Below are 26,865 nucleotides of genomic sequence, written 5' to 3'. Positions count from 1 at the left end.
GGGATGAAGAATGGATGATTTGACCCTACCCCAAGGGTCCTTTATATAGAAAATGAAATTAATACAGAGAGGCCTTTGTAGGGCAACAGAGTTTAGAGAATTTACAGAGAGGCCCTTGCATGGCTGAAGTGAAAATAATAATAAATAAGAGAAACAATACAATAAGGACTACAATAATCAACAAATAAAAAAAAATTGAGAACTGAACTCCCCATTAGCTAAAGTCAACTTTCAGTCATGATAGGTGTGGGAGCTTGTTCCATCTGATTTGCATCGTCTTGTTTCAGTCATTATAATAAACTTTCAGTTGATAATCATCAAAAAAAAAAAAAAGAACCGAAATCCCCATCAGCTGAAATCAACTTTTGGTCATGATGGGTGTGGAAGCTTGTTCCATCTGATTTACATCATCTTGTTTCAGTCATTATAATCAACTTTCAATTGATAAGAAAAAAAAATTGAGATCTGAAATCCCCATCAGCTGAAATCAACTTTCAGTCATGATGGGTGTGGGAGCTCTAAAATCAACAAACATCCCATTTCATTATATAGTGGAGTTTGTTTTTTGTATGGAACTTAATCCATTGAACTAAAAAAAACATCAACAAATACCAAACTTGTTTTTTGTATGGAACTTGATCCATTGAACAAAAAAAAAAAAAAACATCAACAAATACCAGACTTGTTTTTTGTATGGAACTTAATCCATCAAACTAAAAATTTTAACCTTTGGCTTCTTTATTTGGTACCAATACCAGACTTGCTTCTTTAATATGAGCTGCCGATTCTTAGTAGTTTCCCTATGTTTTCATTCATATAGATCTGCTAATTTCTTTATTATCTTATCTATTTTTATTTTTTTTTTCAAATTTAAAATGTTCATCCTGCGTCAGGTTTGTAACAGAATACATAACACAAGACATAACAATCCAACACACGGACAAAGGTTCATAACACATAACAAAGGACAATCTTCATGATATTCAACATATAACAAAAGACATAACAAAACATAACGCTGGGATTAGAGAAGAAACCCCACCCATTCGGCATAACATATAACCATTGATGAGATTAGAGAAGAAACCACACCCATTCGGCAAAACATATAACAAATTCAAACAAAATAATATAAGAAAAACGATTTCAGATCGCATCAGTTATAGATTGTTTAAAACTCATCTTTGCGGTGGGAGCTAAAATGATTTCAGGTGAATTTTGCCGGAGAAAAGGTGAGTTTAAAATAGAGCACATGATACAAAACCAGGTGCAGTGACGAGACAACATACCTGTTGACGCGTTCCTGGCCGGAAATGTTGCCGGTTTTTGTTTTTCTTGTACCAAACGCGTTTCTGCTCCGTGAGAACACTGGGAACACGCGAAACATTCTCGCAAAACGTTGCCAACAGGGCCTTGATTTCCTTCATAATGTTCTTGTATTGAAAGGGATCAACTCCTCATTCTTGAGCCATCTTATCAGCACTTTTGAGTCCTCTTCATTTCTTTGTTTCTGTAATTATTTTCTTTGGCTAGTCTCAGATCTTTCAATGCTGCTTCTCTTATTGAGTTTTGTTGTCCTAAAGTTGAGAGATAGAAATTGTTGTAGCTGGGTTTTTGTTTTAGTTTTAAAACGTGAGAGATAGAAAGAATTATTTTCTCATGACTGTAAGCATCCTCTATTTAATTGTACATACACATTTCTGTATATTTATGATTTCCTAATTGGATCAAATAGGGAGCTTCCCTACACAACCCACTATTGTAACCACATTGAAGAATCATGTGGCTAATCTAGAACATTCATCAGATAGGAGTCACTTTGGATTAGCTATGTCTTGAAACCTGGAGTCCATGCCAACCTTATTCTGACATTGGATCGAAATTATTTTATCAATACAATAGCCCTCTATTTTTTTAATTGAGAAGTTTTCCTTGTATGTGACAAAGCTGTATTGGAACCATTGTGAGTTGGTGCAATTTCCTTATAATTTATGACCTGCATATTTAATGCTAATTTATATCTTAACCTAGGAGTACAAGTGATGCCATACCAACTAAAAGTTAAGAGCAGTAAATGCAGTTCAATGAAGTCAGAATTGCCAAGGAGTTCTAAGCAACTCTCCTGATATGTTAGCTGATCATGAAGAAAGATAGTTCTACTTGTTTGTACTTGGCTATCCTAGAAATTGTAGTGTATGAATGATTGGAGGCTGGGGTTTAACAGACACTGTATTGCTTTTTGGTATTTTATATACATTTATTCACTCATCTCTCATGGTCGAGTTGCTGGTATTTCTGTCCTGTATCTTCTTGTTGGTTCCCTAGTCACTTATTTCAAGGCTTGATATCCTCTTTCCTATTTCTCTAGAGTGAGAATTTATGCTTCCCTTTTCTTATTTGATTCTTGATGAAATTGTTTTACTGATAAAAAAGGAAGTATGCAACAACTGTAAAGGTAAATAATTGTTGCCTTATTATTATTTTTATAGATACGTTTTGCAAGTTTAGATCTGGAGCTGCATACTACATACATTCCAAATGGGTCAGAATCAATCTACGATGTTGACCAACGTGTTGGGAAGAGAACGCAAGTGATTCCAGTGTTGCCAGAAGATAGGTTCCTTTGTAGTTTTAGCCATATATTTACAGGTTTTGCTTGTGGAATTTTTTGTTATTATTGCTTTTTTTTTAACTTTAAATGTTGCTTCTTCCTTATGGCTATACTATTCATTTCTTTGCTTGTATACATATTAGGTGGATATGCTGGTGGATACTATAGCTACAAGGTAAGACACATATTAACTTCATATGGTTGTATGGCGTTATTTGATATTCATGCTTTCTTTCAGCTACTTATCTAGACAAATTGTTTATTACCATTACGATTATTAGTTGAGTGGCATGTGCATTTGGCATGTGCATTTATAGGCCAAGGCAGTATAGGCATTGAATGGTAAGATAATTTTGAAGTGGAATAAATTTAATGCTGTAAATGCAAGTTGTTTTTGTTGACATAACAGGTTTCAAGATAGTTGTCCCCATTACACATGTCATTGTTGTTAATTGTATTTAGGCAGTAAAAAAATAAAGGGGACTGACTTGGACACATCTTACTTTTGATAAACTGGGTAGATTCCCAACAAAAAGACAAGAAATGTCCCCATGGTTACAAATTACAATTGGACTAATACATACAGTTAGCTTTGTCTTTTTAAGCAGTTTCTTTATAAGTAACAGTTACAGGTATACCCTCCTCATAACAGAACATGACATGCCCAAATCACCATCAAAGATTAGTGTCACTGACTTAGGTGCTGTTGTCACCAACTCACCATGAAAGACATCATCATCATCATCATCTAAGCCTTATCCCAACTATATGGCCTCAGCTACTTGCATCCTGTTTTGCCATTCTGTTCTGTTTAGTGCCATAATATTAAATTTTAACTGTTTTGTCTTGGTATTTTTACCTTGTACTCTTGCCAAAAAGTCATCAACATCTGTGGCGCCTTCCCTTGTCTTGCTGATGAGATTTTTAGTTCCTGCATGAGGTAAAAAATCTTTCCAGAAATTCTCGATGCCTTCGAGTGCATTTGGGATTCATATAGGTCAAATCACTATTAGCTAATCTATGTAAGAAGTGGCATTATGGAAGATGAGAAAGTCCATGTATCTTGTATTTTCAGCGTCATTAAACTAACTAGACATTGACTGAGCAGAACTGGATGATCTGGTTCTATTGGCTGGTCAAAACTTGTTCACTTTGTGTATATAATAAAAATTTTGACCAAGTTTATTCACCTGAATTAATGTAAAATTCTCAATATGTTTTGATCATTTGGTTAATTGTGTTTCACAATTGACTAGAAAATTTAAATAATGTAGCTTCTAAAGACATCCTTTCTCCTTAGTTCGCTTGTCTTTTGCATCATTTCTTTTCTATAAAATGGTTCACTCTTGTCTTTTCTTTTGCGTGTCTTCTAGAAACGGTGCTTCTTTAGAAGTTGAAATTTCCTGTCTATTTGTACTGTTCTATTTTTCAGAATTTATGAGTTTTTATTTGGTGATCAATATTATTTGGACAGCTGGATTTATGTAGGGAAACTGACAGGCATGCTATACATGTGAATTGAATGAATAATTACATGGAACAGAATGCTTTTCTATTTTGTTTTCTATCTGCATTTTATGGGATAGTTTCAGTTTTCCTACCATAAGAATATTGTTTCATGCCGCAGATTTATTATTGAATTCATATTTCTTAATTTTACAGTGGGCAAAGGTGTTATCAGCTGATGCTTTCTCAGCATTTGAGGATGCTGGATTGGACAATGACAAGGTTTGCGTAAAATCTTATGACATCTTTTGACATTCTTCTATTTCATTCTTATATCTACATTTCTGTGATTGTAATAGATATAGGGTATGATACCCAGATATGGAAGGGACACAGCTTGACAAGGTGTCAGACACAGAATTTACAGTAAAAGTTGGAAATGTCCAATGTGACATGGCATCCATGTTGACGTAGATATGTAATAGGAGCATTAGGTGACCATAGTTTATTAATTGTTTTGCTGTGCTTTTTTATAAGTTTACTCCAAGAAGGATCTTGTCAACTCAAGATGCAAATTTATTTTCTTCTGTTTATTACTTTTGACAGCTTAATGTTTTAGTGTTTGTAATACCTGTCATAAATAATTAAATGAATTTTAGTGTCTGCAATGGAGATTCTTTCAATGGAGATGGAGATTATACACACAAGGCAGCCAGTTAGAAATGTTATCTGAGACAGAAAATGTGTGAATACTGCTTATATTTGCAATTTCATTTTAAAAAAAATGAAAATAGGGTTTTTATCCATTCCTAAAATGTGATTACTCAAAAAAAAAAAAACACTAGTGAGAACCAACATAGGAGGCTGAACTGGTGTATTATCTCCCCACATTTGCACCCTCTGTATTGCTAGCAGGGAAGCTACTTTACTATTTGCTAATCTCCTGTCCTTTTGTCTCTGGAATTTGGGGGTGGTGTTTAGGCCTCTTTGGATGCATGCGGACACCACCATCAGATGTGGAGAGCTTATTTAGCCCCTCTTACTTTGGATTCTCCAGAAGAGGGAAGATTTTATGGAGCTTTACAAGGGAAGCAGTTTTATGCTCCATTTGGGAGGAAAGAAATGATAGAATCTTCAGTGGAAAAGTTGGATTAAAAGCACCATCATTAGAGTTGCTCATTGCATCAAAACTTTTAGTTTTATCCTTTCTCTATAGATGATAATTACTTCTAGGCCCTACCAGGCAGCAAGATGAAATCCACCTCAGGTGAGTGTATTCAAGTTGAACTCGACGGGTGTAGTAGAAGTAACCCCAGGCCTCCAGGTATTGGTGGGGGGGTGGGGGGGGATTATTATTCAGCGATTGGAATGGAGTATTAACAGCTTTATTCTCCGGCCTGACTGGTCTTGGGAACTACAGCTGCATTGCAAAATCTAAGTTCAGCAAGAATACTTAATTACAGAATTGTAGAAGTGAAAGGTGACTCTAAGGTGTTGATTGGATGGCTCAAAAATATGGAAACAACTCCGTGGCATTATGAAAATATCATGAGGGAGATCAAAGCACCATGCAGGCATAACTAGCAGAGCCAATTGGGTGCACAGGTCAGCTAATGCCTTGGCTGATGTTATGGCCAAGCAAGGGGTTAATAGAGGGGAAAAATTCTGTGGACCAGCTGTAATGCTTTAATTTTTTGGTTTAATAAAATTATCTTCATTCATTAAAAAAAAAACTATATGTTCAAGGGAAGGGGGCCGCCAGCTAGTCTGTAGGGTTGCTGACATTGTAGACACTGCATTCTTTCAATCATTATTAATAAATCATGGTTATCAAGCAAAGGTAAAAATGAAAATCGAGTTTTTCAGTCTGTATACAAGTCCAGGCAAGTTGAGCATGAATTGAACTAAGATTTTTGAAGGGGTAGGCTTTTGGGGGGAAATTAGTAGGTGAAAAGAAAATAAAGCTATGAGATTATTGTCCCAGGAATAGGGAATAGATAACATTGTAATTTTGATTAAAAAACAAAAGCTTGAATTTGTGGTCCAATTTATGGAAACCTAGAAAATTCAAATGAACATGACATTCTTGTTTACGGCATTATTTCATATGCTCATGTTGTGTTGTGCCCATGTACACAGGAAACTATGTTTTTATATTCTTACTATTGTTATCAATGATTAAAGCCTTAAGTACAATATATGTTCTTGTGGAGAAGCAGATAATCTCAGACAACTGGTTCTTTTGTGGTTCCATTACAATTGTTACTGAAAATAAATTCTTGCAACAGGCTATTAAAGAAACTGGTCTTAAGTTCCGAGAGACCATCCTTGCTCTTGGAGGTGGAAAGTCTCCACTTGAGGTTAGGCCAAATAAAATGTTGTATACTTCCTGGAAATTTTCTGTGTAATGCAAAATTGGTGAAAGCTTTTGTTTTTAACTAACATTCTTGCACTTGGTTTTCCATTGCCAGGTTTTTGTTGAATTCCAAGGGCGTGAACCTTCCCCAGAGGCATTATTGAGGCATAATGGCCTCTTGCCAGTTGCAGCCTCAGCGTAAGACTAGTCATCATTTGCTCTGCAAAAATGTGGTAGAGAATGATGCAAAGGTATGTCCATTCAACATAATTCTTTAATGTGCACCACATGTGGATTAAGATGACAAAGTTATATTGCAAGGAAGCTTTGCGGTTTTAGCAGTGAAAAGGAAGGCTGACATTCTAGGTCTCATCTGGTGATGTTTTGCACAAGAATTCAAAATCAAGCCAAGAAGGGTTTAGAAAATAACAAGGTTCTGGTTCTTTTTCATTGTTGCTTTAAATGTGTATATATTTTTTTCTCTTTAATAAAAACAATTGTGGGACCTTGCTGCATTATTATTTATTAGTTGCATAGGTCACATGCCATAACACAACATGGCCCAACTAAGTTTCATTTTGGTATATGATGTAAAATACAGCTGTCACAACTTGGCCCAACTAAGTTTTATCTTTTTATACCATCCAATTTCTGCGAGTTATTCACCGTGGTTTATGATGCAAGTTGTAGCTAGCTATTGGATTTGTTCATCAGAAGTCTGTTATTGAGATATCAATGAGAAAGGCCTGCATAAATGTAAATCCTCTTAAGTCTGTTCTTGAGATAGAAGATCCTCGTAATGATAACCATAAAGAAGAAGAAAATAAGAAAAATCGAATGCTGGGCTTAGATCGGTGGCCTGATGCCTGATGGCAGGTGAGGATTATAGGTTCTTTATGGGCAAAGATCCACAGTTTAATGTCACTTTTAAGAGGGCTTTTTGTATGTATAATCAGGCTATATTAAGCTGGGTGTTCGGAATGCAGAGTGAAACCAATGTTGTCAGTCAGACTTGGACCAGACAAGACTAGAAAGTTGATTAGGTCACAGTTTTACCGATTAACAAGCTGGTTAGATTGTGAAAAATCATTTAAATGACTGGGACCCAGAAAGCCCACCATATCACAGGTTTGACCGAACATTCAGGTCTGAGTCTGACAACATCGGTGCGGACCAACATGTCCAACTTCATGTTGTTTTCGACTATTGTTGGGTTTGATAAAAAAGAGGCATTGCAACCAAGTTGGCCACTTCAGGATAATGATGTTTCTTCAACCACGGATTCACCTTTTTTTTTATGATGTGGCATAATCTAATAAAACAACTTTCGGTCCTTTTTTAAATTGCATGTACAATCACTTTTTATAGTGCACAAGACAAAAGTTTTTGAATTTTGGATGAGGTGGCTTTAATATCCACCCAAAATTCAAGATATCATACAATGCGTATCGATTTTTAAGTTGCTAATGAGTATTGACTAAAATCAAATGCCTTTCAAGAGTATCAATGGTAAAAAGAAATACTGAATTTTTCAATGTTGAGCATATATAAGCGATTGTACGCTGTATGATTGTACAGGAGTCAAAGTTCTCTCTCATCATTTGGTCTATATGGAGGGCTAGGTATAAACTATAAAGTACAGGTTCCCTTGGATCCCCTTGTAGAAATTCTTTTGAAGTCATTTTTTTTCATTATATATGGCATCAAATTCATTTTTAAAAATAATATATGATAGGGTGGGTTTGATTATGATATATGAAAAATTTGTGACCAACCGTAACCATTTAGGTGGTATTTAAGCTCTTCCAGTGTCATGTCTTTCTGATCTTTTTAATTTAATTTATTCATATTATACATACAATATCCAAAATCCGAGAACCAAAATCAACAGATAAGATTTAATTTGGATCCAAACGTCAATTGATTGAGTTTGTATATTGTCATCCCTATATTGAGTTGCCATCAACAGAAGCGTGCATCGACTCTTTCACTTCATTCATTCACTTCAAATGGGGCGAAGAAGTTTCATTTGCATTGACTCCTTTTCCTTTAAACCAAATACAGCCTTATTATTGCTTTTTCTTAATCTTGAACCCGGAATCTATTTCTTTCTTTCCTTTCTGTTGGGCAGGGAGGTTGTCTCTCTTGTTAGTAAGCTTAGAGCCCAATGGATCACTTGATTGCATAGCCATCAATAATGTAAGTTTCGAATTTGGATCTGTGCCTCAGCACTTTTCAGCAGGTTAATGTCGAAGAAAGAGGAGGGTCTACTTTGGTGCCGGAAGGTAGCAATATCATCATTTCATTTATTACTTTAATTTAAAGACGCCACTCACTAGTCCTAACCGAAATATTAAAAAACCATAGCCAAGAACCCTTGCCTTGCCTTAAAAGCTTACATTAAAACAAATCTCTAAATATACGTTTTATGTGTAAAAGAAAGGCAAAGAGACAAGAGCTACCTCTAACCCATTCATTTGGATTTAGTCATCAATCCTCTTTTTCATCGAACTACAAAACAAAACAAAACCATTACTGCCCTTCTTTTTTAGTTTTTCGGCCTTTAGTTCCCGGCGGGAAATGGCTCCCCACTCCCCCTGTCTCATTTGCTTGAGTTTTGCTTCCTCCTGTGTTTAGTCAACTCTTAATCATACAGTTCCTGAAATAAAGTAAGAACAAGTCTCCAAAGTCTCAACTCTCGTTCGTGCTTTGTTGCAGCGAATGAAAGCTACAGACAGATCCGAGACTGTAGATAAAGGTTTATCTCATTTGTTCTTTTCCTCGTTTTCATTTAGTAAACAAAGGTTTGTTTGCTTTTTTTTAGGGTTCCCTCTCTTCTTTTTCTTCTTCTTCTTGTCCTGTGATCTGGGGTTTGTTTAATTCGCGACGTTCTCCTTGATTTAACCCGTGCTTCGTTGTTTGTCCTTTTTATCTTTATATTGCTATTTTCTCTTTCCGTTTCCGGTACAAGCTGAGAGGAAGAAATGGCGAGAGCTGGAGGAATCACGAACGCAGTCAACGTCGGTATAGCAGTACAAGCTGATTGGGAAAATCGAGAGTTCATCTCTCACATCTCTCTTAATGTCCGTCGTCTCTTTGAGTTCCTCGTCCAATTCGGTAAAATGTCAACCCCCTCATTTCTCTCTCTCTCTCTTTCTGTTTGCTGTTTTATCTCCAATTTTCTGATTTCCCCCGTGTCATTTTGTTTTCTTTTTCCCTTGAAATTGCATGTCTTCTCTTCCTCCGTTTTCTTAATTGTGATTATATATCAAATAATGAATCTGCACGAAATTAGAGAAAACACATATAAATTGTAGGGTTTGAATTGTTCTTCAACTTCCAAACAATTTATTAATTGTCTTCAGAGGTATCCTGAAAGAGAGTTCTTCGGGTTTGGGCACTTACCTTGCAAGGCAGTTGCCTTCTAAGATTATAGAAAATTCTCTTCGCTTCAGGTTAGATTACTATGGAAGATATTTCCAATGATTGGATTTTATTTTCGTTCTATAGGAAGGGAGAAATCAGAATTGTTAGATAAATTTTGTTGTTCTTGCTTCAATTGATTTTGAAGATATATGATACTATAGTTCAAGAGTTAGAGTCATGTGCTGATAAATATCCGAAAATTTTCCTTCTTGTGCATTTGGGGGTGGGCTTTCCTCCCTTAGAGCATTAGAATTAGCTGCCTGTCACAGATGTTGCCCTTTGTTGGGTCTTTTGTTCGTTCATGTACCCAATTTTCTCATATCTAGTGTACTGGGTATCCCCAGATTTTCTTGTGAGAGTATCATTTGAAAAATTGAATTCATTGTTATGTGTTTGTCTGCATCAATATGATTCTTGGAATGAGACCTTTCTGTTCATGCATTTCCCTTATTTAGAAACTTAGAAATTTGCCTTATATCATCCATTCATCTGATTGACTGTTCTTTTTGTTGGGTTTTCTAGTGTGTACTACTCTTTTCTGCATGCATGAAGTTTTGTATTCAGGGGATGGTCTCTGTGATCATCAGTTCTGATTAAGTAGCATGTGTTCTAAACTTCTGCAGGGATTTTAGATTCCAATTTTTGTTTTGATGTTGATGCCTTTGGTGAAGGTCATCAAACTATTTCCAACCATTTATCAACATGTGTTATTTGATTTATTTCTGTGCCTTGCAATTATTTCTGTCTTGATCTTTTTTTTTTCCTGCGTTCAGAGGCTACAACAAAGAGCAAGTTGGCATCCTTGAACGAGAAACTTGATATGTTAGAGCGTCGTCTGGAATTGCTAGAAGTTCAAGTTAGTACAGCATCGGCCAATCCTTCTCTCTTCACCTGATGCCTTTCCAGATGGTTTTATTTAAGTAAAAATGTATTCCCCCAAGCAACCCGTCATTTTTTATTTGTTAATAACTTTATTTGCTTTGGAACCCAGTTCACTGAGCAATTTATCTTCTTTCTGTTTTATGTTTTTTTTTTTTGTTAGATTGTGATTCCAGTGAAGTGTAAATCTTTTTAGGCTATTTTATAACTAAGTAGTGCATGTAATATTACTGAACACGGAATGGGGAATGTACAATCCATTAGGTCCTTCAAACTGTTAAAACCAATCTGCTTATGCGATGCATTTTGATTTGCTAAGTGAACAAATTGGTGGTGGATTTATAGCCGAAGGAAAAGAAAGGGAAAATTCCACTTTAGTACACTGAACTTTGGGGGTAGTGTTAAGTTAGCGTCCGAACTTTCAAACGTGTCACTGCAGTATCTAAACGTCAAAACTACCCTTCAAAAGAGGACGCTGTTCATTGTCTTCTATCTTGAGACTAAACCGGTTGAGGTGTTTGAGATTCTAGACTAATGAAGTCATTGTCTTCTACCTTTAGATCCAAAACACATTATTGTCTAGTTATTTTTTTTGCTTTTAGTTATTATTTCCCTCTATCATATTTCATGTTTTTTCTCTCATTTTCTTTGAAGATAACCGGTTTAGTCTCAAGGTACAAGACAATAGTGTCTTCTTTTGAAGGGTAGTTTTGACATTTTCAACAGATAATTGACGGTTAGTTAATACAAGGTTTTAAATATTGATACGCCCGATACGTCGATAGAGGTGCATCGGGCAATATTGGTACTTTTTTTCTTTTACTTTTTTTTTCAAATCCGGTTCAAGGAGTCGGTTTAAGGTTCGTCCACCCCTAAACCGGTCAAAACCCCGATATGCCCTTTATGGGGGTGTATCAGGGTGCTCCTGATACAATACGTATCGGTCAATACAGGTTGATACGTGTCGATTTTTTGAACCTTAGGTTAATGACAGGGACCAACTTGACACTTTTTCAAAGTTCGGGTACTAACTTGACACTACCCCCAAACTTTAGGGTGCTGAAGTGGAATTTTTCCAAAAAAAAACAATGTTTTTGAACTGTTGTTGACCCGGATGGTCAGACCGTTTTGATTTTTTGAACCTTGGGTTAACAACAGGGACCAACTTGACACTTTTTCAAAGTTTAGCTATTGCAGTGACACATTTCAAAGTTCAGGTACCACCTTGACACTACCCCCAAACTTTAAGGTATTGAAGTGGACTTTCCCCCCCCCCAAAAAAAACAATGTTTTTGAATTGTTGTTGACCCAGATGGTCGGATCATTCGGCCTAGAAACCAGTCAAGGTACTGGTTCCATTTTAGTGTTGAACCGTTATCTTATTAATAACTATTGAATTGGTCAACAAATTGTTGACCCGGATGGTTTGATTGTTGAACCGTTCAACTCGGGCAATGATTTGTGGTCCAATATGTTTTATTTAAAATTAAAAAAAAATAAAATAACAAAAAATAGAGAAAAACATAGAGAAGCAAGATCGATCTCAGATTTGAGATCTCAAGAGATAGAGAGAGATCTAAAGAGATCTTATGTTCAAAGATGAGATCTATAAGAGAGATCTCGAATTACAGATTTGCAAGAGAAGGATATGAGAGATACATCGTGTTGTCGTTGCCACTACAGGTCGTTGTTGCTGGTTGTCGTCACCGTTGCCACTTTAGGTCACCCACACCTCTACTTCCTCCCTCTTCCTTCTTCTTCTTCTTCTTCTTCTTCTTCTTCTCAACCTTCTTTCTTTTCCCTTCTTTGAGCCGACATACGTTACAAACCCTCCTTTCACTCTCGTTCTCTTGCCCCTTTCTCATAACATTTATATCCCATCTTACCCTAATAGTCGGTTAAACTATTAACTTGAAAACTGGTGGTTAAATGTTCCATTTTTGGGTCAATTTTTAAAACATTTGAAAAAATCATGTCATATTACAAGGTACCCATGGGACTTAGGGGTGGGGACGAAAGCAAACTATGTCATATATAGCTTGCAGTTCCATTGGTTTGATCCCACACTTCTTTTGTTGGAGGGATGTTGAGTGACCATCTCAGTTAGGAGATTGGGTCTACTACCCACAATGCTATACATAAACCTACCCACAACACTACAACCATAGTTGCATATCAGAAACATCTCAATCATTGGTAGAGAAAATTCTTTTTACATTGCCAATGATCAAGTAACTAAAATGATCACTTATCATCCCTCAAAAAATGGAGGTAGGTGTGGGGTTAAACCCATGTAACTTCAGACTCTCTGTGTAAAGTGCAATGGACCTTACATAAGCCCTGCTTTGTCTTATCCCCTTAATTCCCTGTAATGTGCATTATATAATCTATATTATTATATATAAAAGTGTAAATGCAGTGTGAAACTTTTTTGGACTAAAATTAGCTTCTACTTCTTTGTTTGAGAAAGGGTATAAAAGCCATTTTATTATAATTTTTATGGTTACTAAAATGCCCATAATTGTGTATTTAGTCTATTTCTAATGGTAAGATTGAAAATGTAACTTCAATTATTACTTTCCACATCATTTACTCCCCTCTCATTAACTCTTATACTTAAATTATTAACTCTCATTTTCTATTATTAAATTAGATTTTTGTCAATATTTTTAATAATATAAACCCATATATTTTAAAATTGACTAAAAAACAAAACAATTTTTAATCCAAGTGGTAGCTAAGCAATTCAACCATCCGAATCAAATTGATCAACCTACGAAGACATAGTTAGGTAATACAGTTTTTTAAATAGAAATAAATATAAAAATTTACAAAAAATATAGAAAAAATTACACATTTTGAAACTTACAAAAGATGTAGGAAAATTAGACACATTTATGATATTTTTATTAATCAAATTAAAAAATAAGTGTAGTAGACAACTTTTTTTATTGGTAATGAAAATGAAATACATAATTTATAACTAACAAAAATGAAATTATTTTATTGTTTGGTAATTTGGGTCAAACATGTTAACCTTTAATGTCATAAATAAATAATAAAAGTTAATAAAATATAAAAAAGCAAAATAAAAAAAATACATAAATTTTGCAAAAAAATAACATTTAGTCACATGTATAATATCATATATTTTTCATATTAAACAAAAGGTAAGTGTGACATATTATAATTATTTTTACACACAAAAATACAAAAAAAAAAAGTAATAGAAAAAATTGAACACATCTATAATTTTATATTTACACTACTCTTAAAAATATGAATAAGATTGTGAAATTTTCTTTTGACTAAAATACTCATTTTTGAATTTAATCCCTATTTAATTATGAGGTTTAAATTGTAAATTGAACAATTACTTTTCACCCCATTCAATTCCCTCTATTTAAATCTTATATTTTTTATAAATAAACAAAAAAATACATCAAAAGATTAAATATTACAAAAAAGAAGAATCTAGCCAAGCAAGTAGGCCTATCAATGATACTTGAAACTTCACAACTTGATCCTATTATCACACATTTAAATGAGGTATTTATATATTCAGATTTTGATTTTCAATCTGCATCTGATTAATAATAAAAATGAAAATATATATAAAAAGAAAAAAATAAAAAATAAATAAATTTTATAGAAAAATTGGATACATTATTATTATCATTATCATCATCTAGAATTACCATGTGTACACTTTCTAGTACCTAAAAAGAAAAGAAAACACAACAAAACAGTAACAAAGGTAACATAAAAAAACTAGTTATATGAAAGAAGTTAGAACGAGGTTTTAAAAATCGACCCTAAATTGGAACAATTATGGCCACTGATTTCTGGGTTGATGGTTCAACCATTCGTTTTGGACAGCCCGTTTCAACAAAAAATTAAAAATAATTAAAATAAAGGCCAAAAAACGTTGAATGGGTGACAATTCGATTGCCTAGGTCAGCAAGTCATTGGCCAAATGAACGATTTCTTGTCAAAGACTGTTTAGGGTAAAATTGAATGGGTTGTATGGATGGTTTCTGGATTAACAACAATTCAAAAACACTGGTTATAACTAAAGTTTCATGGTGGTACCCTACTACAACATTCCTAAAGTTTTCAAACAAAACAAAAAGGGGATCCCTTTGCAAGAAACCTAGCCATGTAGGTCTTGTTTGATCTGATCATCCCTGTGCACGTCTTGATAATGAATGATCAAATAAGGTGGAGGAGATCGACCTCCACAAGTAATTCTGGAAGCTAAATCCATGGGAACGTGTTCAACTACATTTTAACACTTTATCTAAGACATTCTTCGTCAAATCGTTTCCATTGGCGGTCATCGAAAATTATTAGTGTATGGTACCGGTTTAGCAGTCCATCGTCGAGGTGGTGCTCATCCAACGCCTATATTTTGGAATATCATGCTGTCCAAGCATAGCCCACAAAACAAGAAGAGGGCAGTGAAGTTGACTGCAGCCTAGTTCGATGTATAATTGGGAGCTACTGAATTTACAACCACAATAGATGAAGAGAGCTGGTATTTGGTGCATAATAGAAGATACACTTAGGGAAAGAAGTTCGCATTCGCAAGCAGCCCAAGGATCAAAGCACCTGTTTACTGGTGTTTTTGGGATCAAAAGCTACTAGCTTTTGCCGATGCAAGTCTAATGAACTCCTGGAGGAAGAACAAAATACCATGCATTCCAGTTACTTGAAATGAGACAACATAGGGTAAATTAGCATTTAACAGCCAACGGAACACTGCTCAAGTTAAAAATCATAAATTATCATTGTGAGGAGGTTTTTTTTTTCTTAGTTCCTTCTCTTGACAATCCATCCCTCTTAGTACAAAAAAAAAAAAAAATTGGTTAATCCACAATTCAAGACATCCCTCACCATTGTTCCTCAATGGTGATAGGTCATTTGACACCAAAAGGTCCAAAATGTTTGCTGCTCAGTCCTGGGCTATTAAAGCAGGTCCTTCTTACAAGAAGAAAGCATTCAGGGGCTCAGGGCCCAGACAGCATAACCATCAGATGCTCTAAGTTTACTCAATGTAATTGGACAGTTAAAAAAATTTGTTTAAACAAGAAAAAAGAACTCTGCAGATTATGTTTATTTTTCTCATAGTTATTGTGCTTTTTGAGTACTATGGTATATATTATAAAAAATATGTTTGGGCAGAGTAGTAAAATGTAACTGCAGTATAGACTGCAGCACCAGAAGGTCCAATCATTTAATTCTAAAGCTATTGAATTTGTTGCAACCTTAATAGCAGGGGCTTAACAGCCATAGCCGTAACAGCCATAGCCGAGACACTCATTGAATTGTCATGTTGCCTGCCTAACAAAGCCAATGTTGAATTATCAAGACCGGATTGGTGTCTTGGCCCTAATAAAGCTTTATTTGCTCAAAGCCTCTCAAAACATTGCTTACAAAAGGGGTGGAGGGGGAGGGGTGGATCCCACAATTAGGGAGTTTTAGACAACTTACAACCATGGTTTTAAAAAACGACCGGAAAAGAAATCGTTTTGGTCACCAGTTTCTGGGTCAATGGTTTGATCATTCGGTCTGAATGGATGGCCTATTTTGACAATAAAAAATAAAAAATAATTAAAAATAAAAAACAGCTAAAAACATTGAATGGGTTGATGATTCGACCATCTGGGTCAATGGGTCATTGATTGATTCAACGATTTTTGGCCAAAGACCAGGTTTGGGGTACAACGGAACTGGTTACCTGGACGGTTCTTGGGCCAAATGGTCTAATCATGCAGGTCAATGATAGTTTGAAAACCATGCTCACAACAACCAACCAGGTTGTCGAACACCCATTTAGTGATCAAAATCAAAATTTTTAAGTATTTGATGGATTTTTGCAAAAAAATAAAAAAACTTTTGGTGGATTTGTGTTTCATGCTCAATTTGGAAAGAGTATAAATACAAATATTTATATTTGCACTCTACATATTTATATTTGTACTCCTTCCAAGCTGAGCCTCATCAATTTTATAGTTTTGAATATTTCAATTGAAACATAAAGCAAGGCAGAGTTTGGCTTCGATCAGGGAAAGCCTCTTGTAATCTTGCATTGAGAATATTTACCCATAAAATAAAGTACATAAATAGGGTGATATTCCCAATGCAAGACTTGTCGCACCTCCAATTTTTTAAAAAAGGGAAATTGTCTAAAACTCACCATGAGTTTTTAGCATTTCTCTTAAACTCACCACAACTTTTCAAAATGTCTAAAACTCACCATGTCACTAACTTAACGTTAAACAAACTAATTGGTGTTAATATATTACCATTTTAACCTTCATAGAAAAATATAAAATATATGCAAAATAAATTAACGGTATTGATATATTACCATTTTAATATTTAGACATGAAAAAAAGGAAAAAGTTCAAAAAATGTTTTCAAATATAAAATACATAAATACATAAAAATTACAAAAAATATAAAAAATTATAGAAATTGCAAACAAAATAAAAAAAAATTATTTTCAAATTATAGAAACTATAGAAATTGAAAAACAAAATAAAAAATAAAAATTGTAGAAAAACACAAAGATTGTAAATAAATAACAAAATCCAGGAAAATTTATCGATTGTAAAAAATAGAAAAATGTGAAAAAAACATTGGAAATTATAACAAAACACTAAAAATGCAAAAAAAAAAAGAAAATCGAGAATTGAAAAAGACCATTTTTCCTCTAACTCACCGTTCAAAGGTAATTTGGTCATGAAAATTGTTATTTTATGCTGATATGAACACCTTTGTTAAGAAGTATTAATGATGCACTAACAGAAGCTGAGTTTAAAAAAATAAAAACTTATTGACATGGTGAATTTTAGACAATTTCCCTAGAAATGAAAAGACTGAAACCAAAACTTTTGGACTTGGTAAGGGTAAAAGCTAAATCGTTTTAAACAATTAAACGCACCAGGTAGGGATCGAACCTATGACTTTCTGCTTAGGAAACAGACGCTCTATCCACTGAGCTACAAGCGCCAACAATAAAATTGTATTAATATATTACCATTTTAATATTTAGACATGAAAAAAAGGAAAAAGTTCAATAAAATGTTTTCAAATATAAAATATATAAATACATAAAAATTACAAAAAATGTAAAAAATTATAGAAATTGCAAACAAAATAAAAAAGTTATTTTCAAATTATAGAAACTATAGAAATTGAAAAAAAATAAAAAAATAAAAGTTGTAAATAAATAACAAAAATACAGGAAAATTTATAGATTGTAAAAAATAGAAAAATGTAAAAAAAAGAAATTATAAAAACATTGGAAATTATAACAAAACGCTAAAAATGCAAAAGAAAAAAAACAAGAAAATTGAGAACTGAAAAAGACCGTTTTTCCTCTAACTCACAATTCAAATGTAATTTGGTCATGAAAATTGTTATTTATGCTGATATGAACACCTCTTTTAAGAAGTATTAATGATGCACTAAGGGAAGATGGGTTTTAAAAAATAAAAACTTATTGATACGGTGAATTTTAGATATTTTGAAAAGTTGTGGTGAATTTAAGAGTAATGTTAAAAATTTATGATGAATTTTCGACAATTTTCCTGGAAAAAAATGACCACGCCTCCGGTGAAAAGGCTAAAAAACCAATTAAATGCGCTGGATCGAATCTACGACTTTCTGCTTAGGAAACAGACGCCCTATCCACTGAGCTACAGGCATTAAAGATAGAAAATGGTGTTTTCAATTTTACAAATGCGTGATCACATCACTCCCCTCCAGCCTAAACTAAAATCAAGAATCTCTTGCCACTGCTCAGAGAAGCCATCTTCAAAAATCTTGAAGATAATCATCTCTTCTTTTACTTTCTGGTCAAAGTTATCAGGGAGCCATGAGTAACGTATTAGGCCTTGACATATCTCTGTCTTCCAAAACCTCCCTATTGGACAATGCTCTTTTCTCCTCTAAACTAAGGTTCTTCCCCATCTCTTCTACTTCTCTTCTTGCACCCATTAAGCTTGTCGGACCAAGAGACAGCAAAGGAAGAAGAAGAAATCACAGCTTCAACCCTAAAATCATACTCTCCAGGTTCAGAACCTGTAAGTAATTGGTTGTGAGCGAAGCCTTGCTCTTCTCTTCTCTCTCTCTCTCTCTGCTTCTATCCTTATTTCAGTACTTGTCATTTAGCTTGTACAGTTGTTTGTTCATTATGTGTTGGGTTGCCTTATTCCAGTAGCAGGTTTAATTTTTCTAAATTGCGTGTAATGCAATTAACAGAAAACTTTACTTCTTTTTATTTCATAAGTTCTTCGTTCACTTCCTCTTGTTTGTGTTATTTGATTAATTTTGATAAGTATTTTGCTTCTTATTTTAATTCATGGGTATCCGCTTAAGCTGAATGTATCGGCTGTTTTCCCTATTCTGTTTCATGAACATGAAAAGGCCAAGACTATTATAATCCCCGTCTTTTGTGTTCTATGGGAGGTTATGATTGTTGTCCATGTCGTTTTCATATGTATTCCCCAAAACCATGTGCAGATCCTCCAGCAAGCAGCGCTGGCACTGCCCAAGTAGAGGTTGAAGTTGCAGAAGGGTACACTATTACTCAATTTTGTGATAAGATGATTGATGTTTTCATGAACGAGAGACCCCAAACGAAGGACTGGAGGAAGCTTTTGGTATTCAGGGAGGAATGGAAAAAGTACAGGGAAAGCTTCTATTATCGGTGTCAGGCACGGGCTGATTCTGAGAATGATCCAGATATGAAACAAAGACTGATGGTACTACGGAGAAAGGTGAAGAAGGTATTATCTATTCTTCTCATGTAATGCTTTTTCTTTTGTCTATTGCATCTGTTTGATTATTTAACTAACTGTTTTTTCGTTGTGTATCTTAATTTGTTATACTTGCTTTTGTCTTGCTCTATTATTCCTGCTTTCTATGAGCGAGAATTGCAGATTGATGATGAAATGGAAAAACACACTAATCTTCTCAAAGAGGTAGAGGAAAACCCAACAGACGTTAATGCAGTTGTAGCAAGAAGGCGCAAAGACTTTACTGGAGAGTTTTTCCGTCACCTCACTCTACTGTCAGAGACCTATGACAGCCTCGAAGACCGTGATGGTAATATACTGAGGACCTTTTGATGGTAGCTTCAGCTCAATATTAGTTATTAGACCTACTATGATGTTTGCAGTCCTAATATTAGCGCATTGAGTTTGTAGAATCCTTGTTGATTTTTGTTGCAGCAATACTCTAGCTTTGCTTATTTTTCGATAACAAATATTCTAAGACACTGAGAATTCCCACTGATTGCCAAGTCAGGTCTACAGATAGGTATTTTGATCATTAGTTTTTTTTTTTTTTGTTTTAATATTTCTATGCAAGTTATTTAGCTAAACTGTTAAAGACAAAATTATGCAAAACAAAGCAACAGAGGTGCATTTAGTTCCTGTCAAATAAAGGGTCTGCTCAAACAACCTTTCTGGGTTTCATATTTACCTTTAGAAAACAAAAACGAGCATGAGGATGGTTACATAATCGACTATTGGATCAGAATGAGCAACACCTATAGGAAAGATGGGATGTGGGAGAATATCGCTTTCTTATTGTAGGTCAAATTACTAAATAGAAATGAGCAAACCTTCCAAAGATGGGATCCTAGGCCAACTGAAATTATTGACAAAGCCTACAAATCCCTTACTGAATTTCTACAAGCCCAACAGGCTGATGTGCAAAGTTGGAATTGTAGTAGAAAAGAGAAAATGATTGGATGGATTGCTCCTAAAACAGAACTTTGATAGGAATGGATATGTGGCCACAGGTATAATAGCAAGAGATGCCACAGACACTGTTAATGGTTTGAGGATCTCATGCAAAGGTTTTTGAGAAAGTCAATGCAGAGATGTTGCAGAAGCCAAAGTGGCTTTGGAAGCTATCAATTTAGAAAAGATAAAAGGAATTTGAAATATATAGCTGAAGAAGATTCTCAAGTCATAGTGTGCCTCTTAGGAAGTACCTCAATCCCTTGGAGAATGTATCAAAAAATTGAGGACATCTGGAAGCTTGCTTGGGAGATGGAGAACAACATTCAGGTATGGACCAGCCATAAGTACCAGGAAAGAATCCATTCTGCTGATCTGATTGCCAACAGTTTCAAAGAAGCTAATGAAGACATCAAAGTTAACGATGAGACCTGCAGGGACTTAAGTCGCATTGTGATCAAAGGACTTTCAAGTCAAGTTATTCCCCATGAAGTGTAGTGTAGTTGGTCTTTCTTGTACTACCAAAAAATGTTCAGTTTGTGTTGACTCACAAACTGGCACTAGACATGTTCTACAAACCAGTTGGATTCATAAACACATGCAACTCAAGGATCCAGTAAATGGGAGGTTCCAAGCAACCACAGAAGAATGTCCATGTCTGCCTGACAGGAACATCCAGCAGAATCCTTAATCTTAACATAAATGCTACCTTCCTTCCCCAGTCTCCAACATAAAAAATAAAAGATCAATAGATATTAACATGCATGGCCATGTTTCTTTTCTTCTTTTTATGTTGCTGTCTGTGGTATTTCTGAAAATAGAGTTATATTTCATCATCATCATACTCATTTTTTTATTCAAACCTAATTAACTTACTGTATCATTTTTACAAATTTCTTTCTTTCCTTTATTCCTTAACTTGTAATAATTGGAGCATGAATGTGAAAGGAGGAGGAGGGGGATGCTACTTTCAGAACAGAGAGGTTTCCATATACTGTTACCTTAAAAATGTTCTCTCCCTTGTTTTTCTTTCAGACCACATTTGATTATACTTACATATATAATGAAGGAAAAGAATGATTTCTTGGAAAATGATACCTAACAGGAAAAAAATCATATTTCTAGAGGACCATTTTCTGTTAGGGAAATGACTAAATAGAATTATAGAAAATTAGAAGGAATATTTCCTAAAATTAGTACTCACTTTTTGGAAAATGTTCGTTTTCCATAGCTATTTATATCCAACCGAAGACCGCAAAATAGCAAATTTCAAGAAATCATTTATTTTCCTTTATTTTCTGTGCAACAAATGGAGCTCTGCTGATTTCTAAATTCCTCAATAATAATCGAGATGCCCCAACTCCTGGGTCTCTCAGTCATTCCTGAGTCACTAGTCAGTGAGCTATGTTTCTCATTTACAAGCTATACTTTTGTAGCTATTTTGATACCTCACCAACCTGTTTAGGTTGCATGGGTCAAGGTAACAAGAAATGATCCAAGGACTTACAATCTGTCTGGAGACATGGCTTTTGATAGAGCGATAACAAAACAGGATTCATGTGGCCAACCCCAAATGTTTTGGTAAAGCTTTGTTGAGTTCAGTTGAATATTCATTATTCCAGTTATCTTGTAACATCTCTCTCTCTCTCCCTCTGCGGTGTTACATGGGTACCAGTTATCTTGTAAAGATGGCCTATTTCTGCTTTTGAAACTTGAAATTGGCACATTTCTTGTCCTTACTTTCCCCATATATGTCTTGTTTGAACAGCAATGTCTAGACTTGGAGCCAGATGTCTGTCTGCAGTCTGTGCATATGATAACACAATGGAGAATGTGGAGATGTTACAAGCTGCTCAAGCAAAGTTTGATGATATACTCAACTCTCCTTCATTGGATGTGGCATGTGAAAAGATCAAAAGCCTGGCCAAGGCAAAAGAGCTTGATTCTTCTTTGATCCTACTGATAAATAGTGCTTGGGCTTCAGCAAAAGAATCTACGACCATGAAAAATGAGGTATACATATTGTAACAACTTCATAAATTGAAATTAATCTACAACTTGTCCAACTTGACATGACACTTCCTTTGGTAGACAAAAAATATATTATCTCCAATGACAGTTGGTGCTTCCTTTGCTTCAAATGTCCATACTAGGAAAATATGCTGTAATAATAGATTCTGGATTTTTGTTAGGATTGCTGATATGTGCTCCATCATGATATTCTAACTTTTGCCTGCCACTTCTGTTTCTTTGTGAAACCTATGGATCTGTTGGTAACCTACTATATAAGTGTATCTTCTGAACTAAACAGAATCAACTATTTTTTTTGGTTGAAGAATTAAACAGAATTTACATGTATGCAGATTTCTATGTGAATGTTCAATGTGCCACTTGTTTTACAGGGAAATATATCTGTTTAATTGACATATTTCTGTTTGTCTGGCAACATAGATAATTAATAGTGCCATTGAAAAATTTTAGATACCGAAGTTGGCTTTCTATAAGGATACCTGATATATCCCTAAGTGCTCTGGTTGACATCAGGCTGCTAGTATTTTGGTCGTTGATGGTGTTTGTATGTGTGTGCATACCATGCTGCTAGCTAATTATTGTTGTTGGTAGTGGTGCTTGTGGTGGTTTCCAGTGGATTAAAACTTATAATTTAGAAACTTATCGGCAGGTCAAAGAGATTATGTATCACATATATAAAACCACAAAGAGCAGCCTTAAAAGCATTGCACCAAAGGAGATAAAGCTACTCAAACATCTGCTGAACATCATAGATCCTGAAGAGCGATTTTCAGCATTGGCTTCTGCTTTCTCTCCTGGAGGTGAACATGAAGCTAAGGATCCCAATGCTCTATACACGTAAGAGAACACACCTATACCCAGTTACCCACCCCCACTCCTGAAATCATGATCATTGCATAAGTGGCCATATTCTGGAGATTATGTTTCCTGCGACCACTGTCACAGGACAAACCTGAGACCCCCAATGATTTTTGAACACACCATTGTTTGTTGAAAAAGATAAAATATCACATCAAACGGGTGTTTGATTAAAACACTGGTGTGTTAAAAAATTACTGGGGGTCTCGGGTTTGTCCTGCGATGGTGGTTACAGGAAATGTGATATCTATATTCTGAAAGAGATTAGTTTTGACTAATGTTGCTGACAGAAATATGTCTCTTCCATTTGTGAGGGAATGCTAATTATTGTGTTGAATTTTTATCACTTTCGTTCATTTTTGTGGTGCAGTACTCCCAAGGAACTACATAAATGGATTAAAATCATGCTTGATGCATATCACTTGAATAAAGAAGATTCTGACATTAGGGAGGCCAGGCAGATGACTCAACCAGTTGTTATCCAGAGACTTTTCATCCTCAAGGAAACTATTGAAGAGGAGTACTTGAGCCGAAGCTCAGAGACAAAAGAAGAAACTGAACCAAAGGAGTTCTGAGATGTTGCGCTTCCTCTCTCCTGTTTGTAAACTATTGGCAAGAGTAATCCTCTGGAGACGGTTCATATGAAGTTCCATAAATGTGGTTATTTGGTTTGGAACTCATCTGTCAAGAAACTTTTGTGCTTCTTCTACTCTGTCTTCAGTTTGTTGCAGAGGAGAGAAGAAATTGTTAGGGAGATCCAAGTATGTTGTGTAGGCGAAAAGAAAAGGGCAAATTGTAGTTTTTGACATAAAGAGTAAAGAGATCAGTCGATCCCTACTTCTAGTAAGTTCACATTATACCCCCATATCCAGTTTGGAAGTGGATCTTCATGGCGAAGAAGAAATTAATGGCATGAAACCTTGAAGGAGAATAAGGAATGCACAAACTTCAGAAACTTAGATTTGATGTTTATTATTAGTTTTAGATTAATGCAGAATATCAGACTTGTTACATGAGATTTAAATGTAAAAAGCACATTCACATTCTGTTGTAATTTCTTCTGTCAATATATAAACCCTTGATCTTTAGTTGGGCATAGTTTTGTTTTGTTTTTGTTTTTCTTTCTTTTTATTTATCAAATGATTAGCAGATTTTAGCCGTGTGGTGAGTGGGTGAATGTGGAGCTGCAATTGTGTACTTCAATGGTGCTCCAAATTAATCCTTGGGCTAATGATCCCATTGACTGAACTGAATGATTTTGTTTTTTATATCTTCTGAAGGGCTACACAACGGGGGTAGCCCATCCCCCAAACCATAACCCCCCAGGCGGGATGAAGGTGGTGGTGAGATTTTTTTTTTTTTAATTATACAATGATAGGGGCTACACAAAAGGGGTAGAACGTCCCCACATATCAGCAAAACTGATGTAAGCTAAGGCCCAAGGAAAATTACCTAAACTCATTGGAAGGATCTCCGACAAACTTGAGCTTCATGCGCCAAACAGTCCATGAGGTCTTAATTGATGAAAATGAAGTTGGATTAATTATTAAATTTAGGGTAAAGTTTTTAATATGCAAAATGACTAAACAACCCTTCGAGTTTAGATGTTGTCGCTTCTGGGTAGAGCTGCAGAGCAGCGGGTGGAGTTACAGGACAGTGCCGCTGCCGTCACCCAGGAAGAAGAGAGAGATCAAACTTCACGATGAATGTTAAATATTGAACCGGCCGGAGGTTGGTTTTTCTCTTGTGCATTTGCAACAGTTGGGAAGATGGTTCACAGTGTTTATTTGGTTGCCCTAATTTACCAGTTGTTCTCTTCTCTTTCAAATCAGACCAGATCACAGTGTGCATTAAATCAATGATCTGTTCATAGTGTGCATTTACAACAGTTGGGAACAGATCACCGGTTTCTCTAATTTACAACAGTTGCCCTAATTTACCAGTAGTTTTTCCAGCTACATTTACAACCGGTGATCTATTCTTCTCTTGTGCATTTACAACCGGTGATCCAGACCAACTAATTTAATGCACAAGGTCTGAGATCTCTGGTCCGTGATCTGGGTCTTGCGGCATAAGAGGAAACAATGAGGTGAAATCTTCAATCAAAGAGGAGCCGACGAGCGATTTGGTAGAACGTCTTCTTGAGGTGGAGCCCATATTGATATTGGGAAACTCGCGGACATCGAGGAGCTGAATGACATTTTGCTACCATCTGTAAGAACACAGGAACCTACTGGTTACCTAGTAAAACCTGCGACAGAAAAGGAGTCCAAGAACAACTTGGTACAATCTGTAGGAACAGAGTCGTCCAAGGAGCTCAATGGTGATCCAGTGAAGCCTTCTACAGAAGAGGGGTACAGGAACAATTCGGTTCCTCTGAGAATTTTTTCCAAGGCGTTCTCCCCCGCGAAGTGGCGGATGTCGACGTAAAAGAAACCCATGAAGAACAGAGCCGTCAGGAGCAGCACCACATCAGAGCCATGGAGGAATCGAAGGTTGACATGGGTTGCAAGGGTTTTCTAGGTGCCACTGTCGAGGCGATGGCAGGGGTTAGTGACGGAACCAGGTAATAATCTCGGAGAAGAGACAGAGACTCGTTGGGGTCGGGGGCATCTTTGTCGAGGAGTTTTCGGGTGTGGGGATTCTACATCAATGGCCTGAGACAAATCAAACTGGGTTCTCGGAAGGGTGGATGGCAGCATACACAGGGAGGCTTTGTGACGAGGAAGAACTGTAGCGTTAGTCAAATTTCAAATAGTAAGGATATATTTAATGAATTAGCTAAACCGTAAGGATAGTTTAAGAAATTAACACTTAAATTTAAAATATTTTATACATTAAAAGATAAAACGATGAATAAATCAACTTAGCCACTTGAGCATTGTCAAAGGTTTCATTATCATGTGAAATTGAAGTTTTTTTAGGGTGAATAATGGGTACTATTTACACTCAGTTGTGAAAAGGTGAGACGCTTTCACATGTCAGTAACTTGGTGTTAAACAAACTAACGACTGTTAAAATACTATTTTACCTTTTATATATTCGACCCAAAGCCATCTCTTTGCACCGATAGTGATCTACTGAACTCAATCCTATCTCTTTGCACCGGAGGGTTTACGTTTCGTGTAACTTCAGTACCGTTAATGGGTTCCCGTCGATCAGTCACGCGCGGCTTCTTCTAACTTCAGTGGTGCAGTTCAACTCTTCTGAAATGCAGTTTATATTTTTTGTATTATTTTCTACAAGGTATTTTAAAAAAGATATTATTGGATTTTAATCTCATAAGAAATTAAATTTGATGAATTCGATTGATCAATTATATTAGTAATTATATTTGCATATTTAATTGAAAAATTAGCTTTTCTTTTTTCATAAAACTCAGTTTTTAATTATTCCATTAGAAAATTATAAGTTTTGTTTTCATTGTTTCAATATAAACTGATTTACAATTCTTAGAAATAGTAAATGAGCTTATGAGAGTTTGATATCACGCAACGCAC

The 26,865-nt window shown here is 35.3% G+C and overlaps 3 protein-coding genes and 1 non-coding gene across 15 annotated transcripts in view; 3 read left to right on the top strand and 1 right to left on the bottom strand.

The window, feature by feature from the left end:
• LOC148850758 (organellar oligopeptidase A, chloroplastic/mitochondrial-like) overlaps positions 1-7,061 on the top strand; it is a 34,327-nt gene extending 27,266 nt beyond the window's left edge. For 7 of the 10 annotated variants that reach the window (XR_016099095.1, XM_088944090.1, XM_088944085.1 and 4 more), the window contains 5 exons: positions 2,490-2,649; positions 2,755-2,786; positions 4,274-4,339; positions 6,346-6,417; positions 6,529-7,061. Coding sequence is in view for 9 of the 10 variants with exons in the window: in XM_088944090.1 (XP_088800216.1) it covers positions 2,490-2,649; positions 2,755-2,786; positions 4,274-4,339; positions 6,346-6,417; positions 6,529-6,615 (417 nt within the window). In the remaining variant the exon portion in view is untranslated. Of the gene's footprint in view, positions 1-2,489; positions 2,787-4,273; positions 4,340-6,345; positions 6,418-6,528 lie in introns of all 10 variants that reach the window. The other 3 variants (XM_088944083.1, XM_088944084.1, XM_088944088.1) reach the window with 1 other exon arrangement.
• A 1,448-nt stretch (positions 7,062-8,509) lies between these two features.
• On the top strand, positions 8,510-11,001 carry LOC148850757 (protein BRICK 1). 3 transcript variants are annotated; one of them, XM_088944096.1, is made up of 3 exons: positions 8,510-8,698; positions 9,385-9,530; positions 10,613-11,001. In XM_088944096.1, exons 2-3 carry the CDS (start codon positions 9,398-9,400, stop codon positions 10,732-10,734), a joined length of 255 nt encoding a protein of 84 aa, XP_088800222.1. In that variant the 5' UTR covers positions 8,510-8,698; positions 9,385-9,397; the 3' UTR covers positions 10,735-11,001. The 3 variants fall into 3 exon arrangements, with proteins under 3 accessions (XP_088800222.1, XP_088800219.1, XP_088800221.1); XM_088944093.1 differs by lacking the exon at positions 8,510-8,698 and adding an exon at positions 8,845-9,171; XM_088944095.1 differs by lacking the exon at positions 8,510-8,698 and adding an exon at positions 8,989-9,217.
• Positions 11,002-17,662: 6,661 nt separating this feature from the next.
• On the bottom strand, positions 17,663-17,735 carry TRNAR-CCU (transfer RNA arginine (anticodon CCU)). The gene has a single exon. It is a non-coding gene; the product is annotated as a tRNA-Arg (tRNA).
• Positions 17,736-18,380: 645 nt separating this feature from the next.
• On the top strand, positions 18,381-24,463 carry LOC148850755 (endoribonuclease E-like protein). The gene is made up of 6 exons (XM_088942966.1): positions 18,381-18,811; positions 19,251-19,516; positions 19,670-19,835; positions 22,245-22,489; positions 23,157-23,344; positions 23,736-24,463. The coding sequence occupies exons 1-6, from the start codon at positions 18,604-18,606 to the stop codon at positions 23,938-23,940; spliced, it is 1,278 nt and encodes a 425-aa protein (XP_088799092.1). The 5' UTR covers positions 18,381-18,603; the 3' UTR covers positions 23,941-24,463.
• Positions 24,464-26,865: the final 2,402 nt, after the last annotated feature.

This window comes from Nelumbo lutea, chromosome 5, assembly GCF_056320005.1.
Source record: "Nelumbo lutea isolate HS-2025 chromosome 5, American lotus-T2T, whole genome shotgun sequence".
NCBI classification, from domain to species: domain Eukaryota; kingdom Viridiplantae; phylum Streptophyta; class Magnoliopsida; order Proteales; family Nelumbonaceae; genus Nelumbo; species Nelumbo lutea.
The sequence above is the reverse complement of the archived record's forward strand: the minus strand, read 5'-3'. Positions and strand labels throughout refer to the sequence as shown.